Source organism: Aptenodytes forsteri, unplaced genomic scaffold (assembly GCF_000699145.1).
Source record: "Aptenodytes forsteri isolate BGI_AS27 unplaced genomic scaffold, ASM69914v1 Scaffold472, whole genome shotgun sequence".
Taxonomy (NCBI): Eukaryota; Metazoa; Chordata; class Aves; order Sphenisciformes; family Spheniscidae; genus Aptenodytes; species Aptenodytes forsteri.
In genome coordinates this window covers 1-13,463 of record NW_008796038.1, presented here as the reverse complement: position 1 = coordinate 13,463, position 13,463 = coordinate 1, and the positions used below count along the sequence as shown (strand labels likewise).

The 13,463-nt window shown below is 38.6% G+C and overlaps 1 protein-coding gene across 1 annotated transcript; it reads left to right on the top strand.

The window, feature by feature from the left end:
• Positions 1-3,517: 3,517 nt before the first annotated feature.
• Positions 3,518-12,743, top strand: LOC109279653 (butyrophilin subfamily 2 member A1-like). The gene is made up of 11 exons (XM_019473693.1): positions 3,518-3,590; positions 4,346-4,618; positions 5,264-5,362; positions 6,043-6,069; positions 8,210-8,236; positions 9,250-9,276; positions 9,714-9,740; positions 10,688-10,714; positions 11,491-11,511; positions 11,632-11,658; positions 12,247-12,743. The coding sequence occupies exons 1-11, from the start codon at positions 3,518-3,520 to the stop codon at positions 12,741-12,743; spliced, it is 1,125 nt and encodes a 374-aa protein (XP_019329238.1).
• Positions 12,744-13,463: the final 720 nt, after the last annotated feature.

Below are 13,463 nucleotides of genomic sequence, written 5' to 3'. Positions count from 1 at the left end.
GCCCACCCACACCGACCCCCACTGGCGGTCATTGCTTACACAGGGGACGGGGGGAGCACACCGGCACAACAGTCAATAACAGTCATCCCTTTTTCCAGTGATTATTGCACTTTTAGATTAACGGTAATTTATTGGACAGCCCTACTAGTTTCTTGGAGTCCATTTTCCACAGCATTAAAGAAAGCTTCCGCTGTCTGAAGTTTTCTAAGGGCTCTTTACACTTCTTTTTACTTGTCATAGGATATTTGACCACAGAGTATAAATCCCCAGCCCCACCCATTTTTATTTTCTTTCACTCTCACTGTACTGCATTGCAAAGGTTAATAGGTAACCTTTCAAAAGAAAAGGGTTAGTTTTATGGTCAGGATTGCAGGGTCCAAAGGTGCCAGCAGCCTTCTGAGCATTGCCAACAGACGCAAGCACCTGCATATGCATTTCTTTAAGGAGCAGCTGCGTTTCTGGAAATCCAGGTTTGTGTTTCTCTCTGTCAAAGCAACGGTTTATTTGGCTGCTTCTGTAGGGAAAAGCTCTGAACGTTTTCTTAGCCCTCTGTTTCCTGCAGGCTTTGTGTTGTGTTGTTTGCCAGACGTTTTGGGTGTTGTCCTGAAAGATCTGGGGATTATCTCTGCTGAGCTCTGTTTTGTGTGTATTTTTGCATGGTGAACTGCTGAGAGAAAACCCTCAATCATACCTTCATATCTATCTGTCCTGAAGCCATGCTTACTATTAGATTTGGCTTTGGGGTCGGGTAGATTGGACTTAGTGGAGAGAAATCCATGCTCTGACAGTGAGATGTGGATGTACAGACCCTTTGGAAAGCCCCAGATGAGCACTGGTATCATGTAACGGGCACAGATCCCTTACTGCGCGTCTCCATTTTGTGTTGTGGTTTTTTTTTTTCCCTATGGCATTACTTTCATTTTTGTTGTTCATCCTTCTCTTTGCCCCTGCTTGTAGCTGCTGTGCTCAGCGTGCAGCATTATTCTTCCCATTCCGGGTGTTTGTTGCAGTCTTTGCATTTGCTACAGTGTTGGCATTGCAGTCTCAGCAGAGTACCTGGCAGGCACTTTAAGCCTTGCTGTTTGTTTTCACAGCTTTTTTTCCTATGTGTTTTGCAATATGTTGTGCTTTTTCTTTCTTCTTTTCTTTTCTTTTCTTTTCTTTTCTTTTCTTTTCTTTTCTTTTCTTTTCTTTTCTTTTCTTTTCTTTTCTTTTCTTTTCTTTTCTTTTCTTTTCTTTTCTTTTCTTTTCTTTTCTTTTCTTTTCTTTTCTTTTCTTTTCTTTTCTTTTCTTTTCTTTTCTTTTCTTTTCTTTTCTTTTCTTTTCTTTTCTTTTCTTTTCTTTTCTTTTCTTTTCTTTTCTTTTCTTTTCTTTTCTCTTCTCTTCTCTTCTCTTCTCTTCTCTTCTCTTCTCTTCTCTTCTCTTCTCTTCTCTTCTCTTCTCTTCTCTTCTCTTCTCTTCTCTTCTCTTCTCTTCTCTTCTCTTCTCTTCTCTTCTCTTCTCTTCTCTTCTCTTCTCTTCTCTTCTCTTCTCTTCTCTTCTCTTCTCTTCTCTTCTCTTCTCTTCTCTTCTCTTCTCTTCTCTTCTCTTCTCTTCTCTTCTCTTCTCTTCTCTTCTCTTCTCTTCTCTTCTCTTCTCTTCTCTTCTCTTCTCTTCTCTTCTCTTCTCTTCTCTTCTTCTTCTCTTCTCTTCTCTTCTCCCTTCCCTTCCCTTCCCTTTTCCTTCCCTTTTCCTTCCCTTTTCCTTTCCATTCCACTCTACTCCATTCTCTTCTATTTTTCCTTTCCTATTGCCTTGGATCCCAAGCATCTCAGTTCTTGTAGCTCTATCAGACTCAGCTGTGATACAAAAACCAAAGCGAAACAATTTCTCTAGTTATCTTGGCAGCAGAGGAAGTCCTGAAGATGGTGTGTGAAGGCTCAAAAAAAGAGGAAATTATGAAAACAAATAAAAAATATGTCAAAATCTCACATTCTTAATGGCTATAGGAAGGGACTATATTGTGCCTCAAAAAGATAAAAGAAGTAGGACTCATACTATGTATCATTAACTAGCTAAGTGTTAGGCTTCTAACATAATTTAATTTCCTGGTCTCCCTTTACTAGCCATTGTGGTGGGTTGACCCTGGCTGGACGCCAGGTGCCCACCAAAGCTGCTCTATCACTCACCTCCTCAGCTGGACAGGGGGAGAAAATATAACGAAAGGCTCGTGCGTCGAGATGAGGACAGTCACCAATTACCCTCACGGGCAAAACAGACTTGACTTGGGGAAAACGAATTTAATTTATTGCCAATCAAATCAGAGTAGGATAATGAGAAATAAAACCTAAATCTTAAAACACCTTTCCCCCACCCCTCCCTTCTTGCCGGGCTTAACTTTACTCCCGATTTTCTCTACCTTCTCCCCCCCAGTGTCACAGGGGGAGCGGGAATGGGGGTTGCAGTCAGTTCATCACACGTTGTTTCTGCTGCTCCTTCCTCCTCACACTCTTCCCCTGCTCCAGCATGGGGTCCCTCCCAAGGGAGACAGTTCTCCACGAACTTCTCCAACGTGAGTCCTTCCCACGGGCTGCAGTTCTGCATGAACTGCTCCAGTGTGGGTCCCTTCCACAGGGTGCGGTCCTTCAGGAACAGACTGCTCCCGGGGTGCAGTCCTTCAGGAACAGACTGATCCAGCGTGGGTCCCCCATGGGGCCACAGGTCCTGCCAGGAGCCTGCTCTCGCACAGGCCATAACTAATGAGAGGTTCCATTTTGTATTGCAAAAAAGTGTGTGGTGGGGAGGAGAGAAGCAAATCCATGACCTACCTGGACATGCGGTGAGCTTCAAAGCAGAGTTTATTATGTTTTGCTAGGTCAAAGTCAAATGAAGATCTTCCTTTTTTTTTCTATTTGAGTTATATTTATTATAGTATAATATATATATTTTATGTGTGGTTTTATATCTATACATGTAGAGAGAGAGAAAAGGGCGGGTTTGTTTGGAAACTTCTGCTTTAAAATCCTGTTTATTTTAGAAACTTTCATTTCTACTTTCATTAAAAATATTTGAGGAAAAAAATGTTTATAATATTTGCAAAGTGAAATATTTAATTTACAAAATACCAGTGTGTCCTTATGTTTGATTTTTTTTTTTTTTTTTAAAGGCAGAAATTATATTCTGGGATTTTGTATCTGTATTGTCTTTGCCTTTTAACTCCAAGGAGCCATCTCAAGTCCTGTTACTGGTACTACTAAGGAGACACATGTCTGCCCAGCTCAGGAATTGCTCACTTCATAACCATTGACTATTATCAGTGTTGGAGTGTCTCCATACAGACCATAAGAACAATCATAGGACTTCTCTGGCTGCTGAATCACTCCCCAGGTTCATCTGGGGTGCAACTAAGCATGTGGGTAGTGCACATAAGCAGACAAGAAGATGTTGGAGTGAATCTGGGAATGATGTAACCTAACTGTGCAGCACCCCACATAATTTATTTTGTATTCAAACATAGACTTTTGTCTTCCACATAGGTATGGGGCCGCTGGTCCAGCTGACAGCAGTCATCTTCATCTTGCTATTGGTATCTACACACCATCCCACTGCAGGTAATTTTGCTCTGTAATAGATTAATTTCACTCTGTACTAAATCCATTTCGGAGACTATGAATAGATTTGAACTGATGTCCCCTATGACTTTCTTCTCCACTGAAGGAGGTCCAGATTTAGATGATTTCTTTGGATTTCGTGTGAACACAGATGTATGTTCTGGGATTCAATGTGTTCAACTGTAGGCATTAAAATTGGGCATCTGAGAGCTATTCGTCTAAGGTACCTGTACAGTCAATAGGAGAAGACGGGCCCTCCCAAAGCATAACATAACTCATTTATCTCGGATTCCCATCTTCTAAGGGAATGAATCACTCTGTAGGGAATGCAGTTTCACCATGGTTTCTCTACAAGATGATTGCCTCAACGAGCACTTATCTTTTAGGTGGCTAAAATTTGGTGAGATGAACATACCTAGATAACCTAATGTTGTCAACACTACAAAGGGAGGTGATAGGTAATTTTGACTTGCATGATGCGTGGCAGTGCTGGATGCTTGTAATTTGAAATGGATGACTTTGTGTTTCAAATGCATCTATGTGCTTTTCTTCATCCACAAATTTGTAGCTGCTGCTCCTGATCAGAGCTGTGAGAGGATGTGCTAATGTCATAGGATAAGGGCTGCAACTTCAGTGGGGAAAGCACTTACAGGGCATCATAAATGCAAAACTTCTCACAGTCTTCTTCCCCCTTAGCCTTTAAAACCACTGCGATTGCTGAGCACAGCTCACCCGTTTGTCTCTCTCTTCTGTAGGCATCGGCCATGATCCGTTACTTGTCTTGGATGGTTATGAGGATGGTGGTATTCGACTCAAATGTTTCTCTGAGAGGTTGTTTTCTGAAGTTCAGGTGTTGTGGACAGATGGTAGAGGAGACAACATCACTGGGACTCCTCTCACCACTGGCACCACCACTGCTAATACCAGCAGCTCCATCATTCTAAAACCAGGATCTGGAAACTCTGTGTCCTGCAAAATAATTGATAAACTGCTGAAAACATCAACAGAAACTTCAGTTGTCATTGCAGGTGAGTATGAGCCTGTGTCCTTGTGTCCTGGGAGGAAAAAGATGCATACAGAGCAGATTGCCCCAGAACCTCAGATTTCTAGTGGAATAGAATAATCAGTTTTCACAGAAGTTTTCTTCTGTGATACTTCTTGGTCTTTGCACTGAACGACCATTAGTTTCTATGGGCAACTCCCAAACATTGTCAAAATATTAATAATAAAAACACCCTTCCGTGGATGTAATGCCATCTGGGGGAAATGAAATCTTGTTATCGAGTGGTGCTTATTCTCGCTTGCAAGGATGGAGGATGCTGTTCCATCTCTCTCTCTCTCTTTTCCCCTCATTTTCTTCCACTTCTGTTTCTATTCCTGTAACATCTATAATATTCTATTCTATTCTATTCTCTTCTATTTTCTATTCTATTCTATTCTATTCTATTCTATTCTATGGCAGGGGGTTTAAACTATTGTTAGGTTTACACAAATCTCTGATGGTGCTTTATAAAATAGTCTAGGGATGTAAAAATCCCAGTGAATTGCTCCTATAGGTGTCTAGGAATTAAATTTAGATCCAAATTTGTTTTGTTTCACTTTAGGCATGTAATCAAAGTATAAAGTTGATAGTTCAAGGAAAGTTGTAGCTGATAATCTGAAATAATTTGCAGATGTCTTCTTTCCTGCCACCTCCCCTTGGCTGGCGGCTTTTGTCGTGATCCTGCTCTTGGGCATATTCCTGGTTATTGCTGCAATTTATAAACTCAGAAGTAAGTTCCACTCTTAATGCTAAAGTGATGAATGCTTCATACAATCCAGTTGAAAGACAACATCACCATGTCCAGGATTATCTGGGGAGGAGGGTACAGGATTATGAACAATCACCCTCGTGATTCTTCATGCCTTTTCACTGTATTTTTGCTTTCCTTGCATATTCATTTTAAAGCATCTCTTAACTACTCCGACATCTTGGGGTATAAACCTGTACAATCATATTTGGCAATATGAATTGACATATTACTATAGCGAAATTATCACTGCAACTTAATCTCATTTTTGAAATAAAAAAATTCTTGCAAATAACTGAAATATGTTAGTGTACCCAAGTGTATCCAGTGGCTTAATTTATTTGCAAGTCATTTTATTGATTTATAAGCTGGTTTCTAGCACAGTTATACAATATAAATCTGTTGCCAAGACAGCATACTAAGTTTGATTATTTTCTGCCTTCAGCGTCACTAGTTTTATTCATTAAATTCTGTATGATTTCTCATTATTTTAATGGAAGACATAAGTATATGAAAACCAAGATATTTTGAAAATAAATTGCTTCCTTACCAAACATGACCGCCATGAAATATGAAAAGTTTCATTTGAAAACCTACAAGCAAGAAGAGAGTAAGTTAACATTTTCCTTCTCCCTGCCTCTCTCTTTCTCTCTCTCTCTCAGAGAACAATAAGACAACTACTCGTGAAAGTAAGTCATATTAATATCGTATTAAAAAGTCATATTAATACTATATTTCATCATGAACATCTTGAAAGATATATGCAACAGTGGAAATGTTGGCCAGTGGTATAAACCGTGGGGCTAATTAGTTGTATTTCTAAGGTTGTTTTATGACAGAGACTTCAAAAGATTGGGACTTTGGTTGACTCTATCTACCTGTAGGCTCCAGCTAGGGTGCCTTCGGGGAGTAAGTCACCTTACGTGCAGCCAACATAGAAAGACTGGTCCACTGCTGATTCCTGCTTCTGATGAGAAATGAGGAAATTCTTGCATCCCATTTAACCTCAGCTTTTCTGCCTGCAGATGTTGAAAGAAGTGGTAAAAAGCTTTTGGTATGAGTCACCTTTTCTGCAAAAACTTTCACAGGTTTTCTCCCCCCGACCCACTATCTAGCTAAGAGTTTACCATTTCCAGAAAAATGACTTTTTGACAGTTCCCCAAGCTGTCATGTCCAGGCTCCTTAGAGCATTAGAACATTTCCTAGTGCCCTTATGCAAAACTGTGATAGAAAGACCCCTCAGACACCCCAAATACCATGTTGGAGTGTGGGTAAAGCTGCCGCACGGATGTGATTGAGCAGGGCATAGAAGTGGCAGTGTGTTTTGGCCAGAAGACGTGTCCAGACCAATTTTTCCCTGCCAAGACCCACTCCACCTTTCAGTAGATGCAAAATTTTCAACACAAAATTTTGTTTCATGTGAAAACTGGAGACACTTATAAAATGTTTTTTCTAGAAATACTTTTGTATTAAAAAAAAAAAAAAGTTTTAGGAAAAAGAGAAAACTATATAGCTTCTTCCAGACAGCTTGCGTCTTTCACCAGCAGTGAAGGAAGTCAGGATGCAGTTCAGAGGAGGAACCCAACTTATTCCTCTGAATTGTACTGGGAGTTTTTTGACTCTCTAATGACTACAGAAACAATTAAAAAAAATTAAGCTTCCTGGGCTAAAGGTAGCTTTTGTAAAGTTCTGGACAATCCAACATATTCTGCTTGAAATTACGACATGCTAGGAAGGTATTTTCATTTTTTTAAATGCAAACCTGATTGTTTGTCTGAATATTTACTTCAATTTCTGAACAGCTTAATCTTCAGGATGAGATTTTAATTTTTTTTTTTTTAGGACTTCTGACTTACAGAAGGAGAGCAGAATATATCTAGTAGCTGTTTTATATTGATGGTAACTCTAAAGGAAAGAAAATACCGGCACAGGGGGGGAATGAGCGAGCGGCTGTGTGGTTCTCAGTTGCCAGCTGAGGTTAAACTGTGACGCCATAATTGAGGGAGTGAACTGCTGCCCAGGAACTAATCTCAGAAATTTGTATACAAACAAAAATGTTTTGGAATTAAAAAAAAAAAAAAGAGTATGTGGGAACAAATCCATGGAGATTTTTAAAATTTGCGTCCAGTCATCCCTGAAACTTCTCATCCATTTTGCAGAATCTTGCCACCTGTCAGATGATCAGTCAGTATGACTTGTGAAATAGAACTGGGTATATACTAAATTATCAGAGAACAGAAGAAAGTCTTTTACTGTGAAGGTGTTTGAATACTGGCACAGGTTGCTCTGGAGAGGTTGCGGAGTCTCCATCCTTGGAGACGTTCAAAACCCAACTGGACACAGCCCTGGGCCGAGCCTTCTTGAGCGGGGTGGGTGGACTAGATGGATCTCCAGAGGTCCTCTTCCAACCTCGACTCTTCTGTGGCTCTGTAAAACGTGGTCTTAGCTGCTGGTCCCTGAACGGCTGCGAGTTTGAACAGCAGAGAAAAGGCTAGCTGTCACAATGTGTTTTGTGCTTGATGTCGAGTATTTTTGTTTTGAATGTTGCAACAAACTGGCTTAACTTGAGGAAACAAAGTTTCTATTTTTGTTTCAGTCAATGCCTGTACTGTACTTGTTTAAACTGAGTCTATTAAAAATAATTTACTTTTGAAATCTAGTTACCTAGCATTCAATAATTTAAGTGTATGTATATATACATGCAATTATATACGTGCAACTATACATACAAATCGTTGTGGCTTAATCACTTCTGTATAGTCTTTAAAGCCGAATGTTAAGTGCTTGAAGAATTATTTCTAGGATATAAAAATATTTCTCTGTTCACAGAAAATGCACAAAAGGAAATTGAAAAAGGTAAGTGTAACAGCTTTTTTTCAGTGATTTCTATCTATTAATCTCTCTGGTCCTTTAGAACCAGATAAAAGCTGAGCTCAGGAAATATTAGTGGCTGTTTTGCTTTTGCAAAATAAAATAAAATAAAAAAATCATTGCAATACCTTTTATATTGACCATTTGAAGATAATTGATGCCTACTGCAAAGAAGAGGACTAATTCCATGGAGAAGTTTGACCTATGGCTGGTATTTTTTGCTCAGTATTTGAGCTTGCAAATTGTTCTGTTGGTTAATTTGGGTAAGTTAATGTGTACTTAACTTGGGATCATGGTTCGTGCTGAATTTCAGTCTGTAAGAAAAGAAAGAATTAAGCTTGACAGTCTGAAAAATAAAAAAAAAATAGTTTCCTGATCTTTTTATAAAGACTGGTTAGGACTGCATTGTACAAAAGTAGAACAAGAAGATTGCTTTTACTGTGCAGAGCAAGTAAGTTGAATATGCAAAGTTTCGCAGAGATGTCATAAATCTAGTAAACTTTTTGAAACTTTTTAGTCGTCGTTATGGTACGATGGAGAAACAGCAATTATAGCTTTTTTAAAGCCATGTTTAACATGATCTGGACAAGGTTCCATTGTTTCAACATAAGTACTAAGAGCCATTCGCGGATGGGTGTGCTAATGCCATTCAATTGGACACTAATGCCATTCAATCACATCCTCGTTAAAGTATTAGTTCTGTTTTTTCCCCTTAGTTCAGTCATCTGAAGTACTTCATTTTACCAAGGTGAATTTCTTGACCAGTCTTTTTGTTCCCACCTTCAGGGAAGGTGCCAGCATAATGAAGACAATAACTCTGGCTGCCTTATAGCAGGGGAACATCTGGACGTTATTATGAAGCTCGGATCATTTCATTTTATGTTAGCTCTTGCTATACAGAACACAGTGGAACAGATAAAAAATTCAGTGTATTTGTGTTTAAAAAAAAGAAAAAGAAAGGAAATGGTGTTTTAATATTTAAACATAATCTTTTTCAGAGATAGATCAACTCAACAACGAACTAGGTAAGAATGTATTTTGACTGCTTTGTTATGTTGGTTTTGAGTATCCTTTGGTTAGAAGAATCCTCTATATTTAAAAAAGTTGTAATATCATGAAAGAGGGCCCATATTGAAAATGTTTTTCTATTCTAAAGCTAGGTTTTTCAGTTAAATTAATGATATCTGGTATTATTAGCTTCAATGTCACCTGGTTTTAGCCAGTGAATTTTATGTATCTAATCTAAGCTAATAATCTAGACTCCTTCTACAGGATGGATATCTTCAGAGGACAATTTATGCCCCACCTATTTTGAAATTATATTCTGAACTTAGTGCCAAGCCTCAGTTCCCTAAATGAAAACATTCTTTAACACTGAAATTCTCACTCACATTTTGTGTGGTTTTGTCTTGAAAAATGTAACATTCTGTGCTATTTCTGGGTTTGTTGCTTTGTTTTTCAGCTGAGGAGCAAGACCGCTTTCAGAAGGGTAATACAACATTTTTTTTTTCTACTTTGCATTTAGTACCACATGCTATTCTTTTGACCATACCCTGAAAGATGCTTTGCAGGTGACTGTTCTAATAAAATAGTGGTGTTTTATGCAGTTTTGAATACTAGAGTTGGAAAATGCTCTCAGAACTTCACATTTGCAAAGATTAACTCCCCTATTCCAACCAAAAAGGTAACTGAAAAGTTGTATTATGTGTATGTGTACACACAGTCTCTCCCTTTTTATCTATAGGTATGTATCTATATATCTATAGATAGAGAGTATATATAGCGCTCTCCCCCCTCCCCCCCCTAGAAAATATTTAACTGGAACATTTTATTTATTGCATCTCAGAAAAAAAAAATTACTAAAGCATCTGATCACAGCATTAAAAAGAATATAATGGGAAGAATCCCAGCGCAATTCCTGTTGAACTCTGACAATAGAAGAGTTCTCAAAAAGCAACTGTGACAAGCTGTGTCCCCAGGTGAAGCTAAGAACCATAAAAAGGATAGCATTGGGTTTTATTTGTGTACAAGAGACAAATATAATCTCGAGCTTTGTGTTACTGAGAGAGATTTTACTCTCCTTCTCTTATGATGCTCTATGAACTTGGGAACTATTTGGTCTGAATCACTCCCTGATTGTTTCTGGTATTTTCCTTTATTTATTTTGTCATGTCTTGCGTTCAGGAATATTTGTGCAACACATTATTTAATACCAGAGAAAATTTACATAATGCATGTCTATTATTCTACAAAGATAAACAGATTAATCCTGTATATATTTATATATATAAACAGATATATAAACAGATTAATAAACAGATTAATCCTATATATATAGATAACCTATATATTAGTATTCCAAAATGCATAGTGAGTGTACCATAATTCACCTGATTTAGTCATCCTAACTTTTAATTTAATGTTGTTTCTTTGTAGAAAATCAGGATATATTGTCCAAAATTGGTAAGGATATTAAGTTAACTTTGGTCCTTAAAAATAATTTAAATTATTTGTGATCAGAAATACCATTCTGGAACTGAACTGTGCCACCATTTGAGGGCTATTGCAGCACTTCATTCTCCTCGACACTTAGACTTAGTTGTCCCTAAAAAACAGTGTTTATCTGACACAATCTTGGGCTCTAGAACATCTGTTTCCATAACAAGGGAACATCATTTCAGTTCTTTAAGGGTTTAATTTTTGCTGTAGCTGAGTAGAAGACAGATTTTCCTTCCTTCTAACAAACTGATAATTCTGAAGGAAGGAAAAAACTATATATATACTTTTATATGCATTTCAACTGTTGGCCATGTGAAGCTCCTGTTTGTCATCTGACAGGGTCTGGAAGCATGGCCACAGGTCCTGTATGTACCTGCAGGTGATTCAGCTCACCTAACTAGTTATCTAAATTTTGGGCATTGAGGCTAAGGCAGTATTCTTGGCTCCCTCATTGAGAGCTGAAGGCATCTAAGAGTAGTTTCAGATAGGTGGTTGAAATGGCAGAGAAGAAACACTTTCTGATGTGCCATTCTCTTTCTTCTGACTCTACACAAAGCCCAGGTGACTAGCTTGGGTTTAGATAACCTCTAGCCCTCCAAAGTTAAGCTAGCATCGTTTCCAAAATCCTAGGCCAGGTCATACTTAAGTAATGTAGTATCGGAAATACTCTTGTTAGCACAGATACCCTACAGAAGAGCCTTGCCATGCATGAGGATAATATAACTTTCTGTCCTTTTCAGAAAAAGTCCAGAATGAACTGGGTGAGTTGAAAGCTGAAAACTAATTTTGTCAAATCTACACCCCTCCAGCCCCATGCTGTACTAAAATTAGGTATATTAACATTCTGCAGTAATTTTAATTATTCATTTATTTTCTTGCAGACTTCAGGAGAGCTCATAGCCGTGCAGGTAAGCCAAATCTCGCCTGGCATTAACCTCATGTTCTTTCATGCACATACCAGAGTCTATCCCTTGTGTTATCAAAAACTCACAGGCTGTCAGAATTTGAGGAAATTCTGCAGCCCATTGGTTGAAACAGGCACCCAGGTTTTCTTAGGCATCTCCCACCTACACAGTTCTCGGTGTCACGAGTTGGGGTGAATCGTTTCTGTACCAACTAGGACCTTTTTACATATTATGTGGCTTTGAGAGATTCAGCTTTGTGTTTTATTCCAAAAAATCAGGCTGCCAGATGGGACTGACCAGAGAGCCTGGATCCCCTCAGTCAGAGTAAAGATGAGTTAATAAAGGCACAGTGAAGCCAGAGAACAGGCGTGCCCTGCTGGATACTGTTTCTGCTATTGAGTTTTTGTCTGACAAAAACATGCTGTATATTCCTGGGGTATTTAGTTTTTTTTTGGTTTTTTTTTTTAAATTTTATAATTTCTCTCCTTTATTCACTTCCTTTGAGATTACTGTTTATTTTCCTGAAAACCAGAAATAACTTGGTGCTTTGTATTTTTTTCCTTTTTTTTTTCCTTCCCTTCCTTTCACAAGTTGCTATTACTCTGGATGAGAACTACAAACATCCCAGCCTCATCATTAAGGAGAAAAACAGGGTCAAGTCCTCCACCCAGGAAGAGATCCTGCCCAAAGCGGTGGTGGTAGCTACTGAAGGGTTTTCAGAAAAGAAACATTACTGGGAAGTGGAGGTGGGGGGCAAATCAGAGTGGGAGCTGGGTGTGGTGTGTGAGGAAATTAGAAATGCACTGAGGAGCAACCTGATGAATATTTTCCTAAAAGGGAATTTACTCAGTCTGCGGTTTTCTCAGGGAGAATACAGCTTAACTGGTGGGAAGGGTGTAAGAAATTGCAAGCCCTGCAGCGTGGTAGGTGTTTTCCTGGATCAGGAAGAGTACAAGCTTTCATTCTTTGATGTTGAAGAGAAGTGCCTTCTCGAGTCTCTCTTTTTTGAGTTCTCTGGGAATCTGTACCCATTCTTCAGTCCAGGCTCTGATGGCAAATGGCTGGGAGTACGCCCTCTATACACTTAAAGCACATTACCCTCTCTGTGACATCCTTCCACAGGGCCAGGAGGAGATTAAAAAATTAATAATGTAGTGAATTGCAGAGGATGTGAAAGCAGAGAGGAAGTGAAAAAAAAGTAATATCAGCTTTTAAAACCATGGTCAAGAAAGAAATAGTCTCTGAAGTACTTCTTAGGGATTCATCTTGTACTAAGAACTAATTTTGTAAAAACCCAGGCCTATCAAATGTTGCAATTTTATTCATTTTTCCTGGACTAAAGAAACATGGATTTATTTCAGTATTTGTTGCATTTGTTGTGTATTCATTTCTTACTAATAAACCCACCAGAACAGTTTACCAGGAAGAGTATGAATGCAAATTTCAAATTTTATACAAAGTCAGAAAACTATTAATAACAATCAGATTGTGAACTATGAAATGCAAGTAGTCTTTTTAGAGGTCTGCTTATAAGAGGTGTTAAGTGATAAGGGTGAAATCCACAGATCACATACTGGATGTGATAAAACTCAGGAAAAATTGCTTATATGTAAGTAGTTGATTAAGTTAGTTTGAATTAAGGAATGGGAGTCAAGAGTTAGATTTAGCTGCCCAAATGTGGAAGCCTAATGCAATTTGAGCTCCCACAGGGCTGTCAGAGCATGGGATTTATGGGATTCTCAGACGCTCCTGAAGCAGCAACTGAAGATGAGGGAAGATGTGACATGGCATCTCAAGTGACAATAGAT

Excerpts from the sequence above, each read along its gene's own strand:
- LOC109279653 (XM_019473693.1), top strand. The coding sequence starts at position 3,518 with ATGGGGCCGCTGGTCCAGCTGACAGCAGTCATCTTCATCTTGCTATTG. Across the intron at positions 9,277-9,713 it reads TCAACTCAACAACGAACTAG|CTGAGGAGCAAGACCGCTTT; the intron begins GTAAGAATGTAT and ends TTTGTTTTTCAG. Across the intron at positions 9,741-10,687 it reads GCAAGACCGCTTTCAGAAGG|AAAATCAGGATATATTGTCC; the intron begins GTAATACAACAT and ends GTTTCTTTGTAG.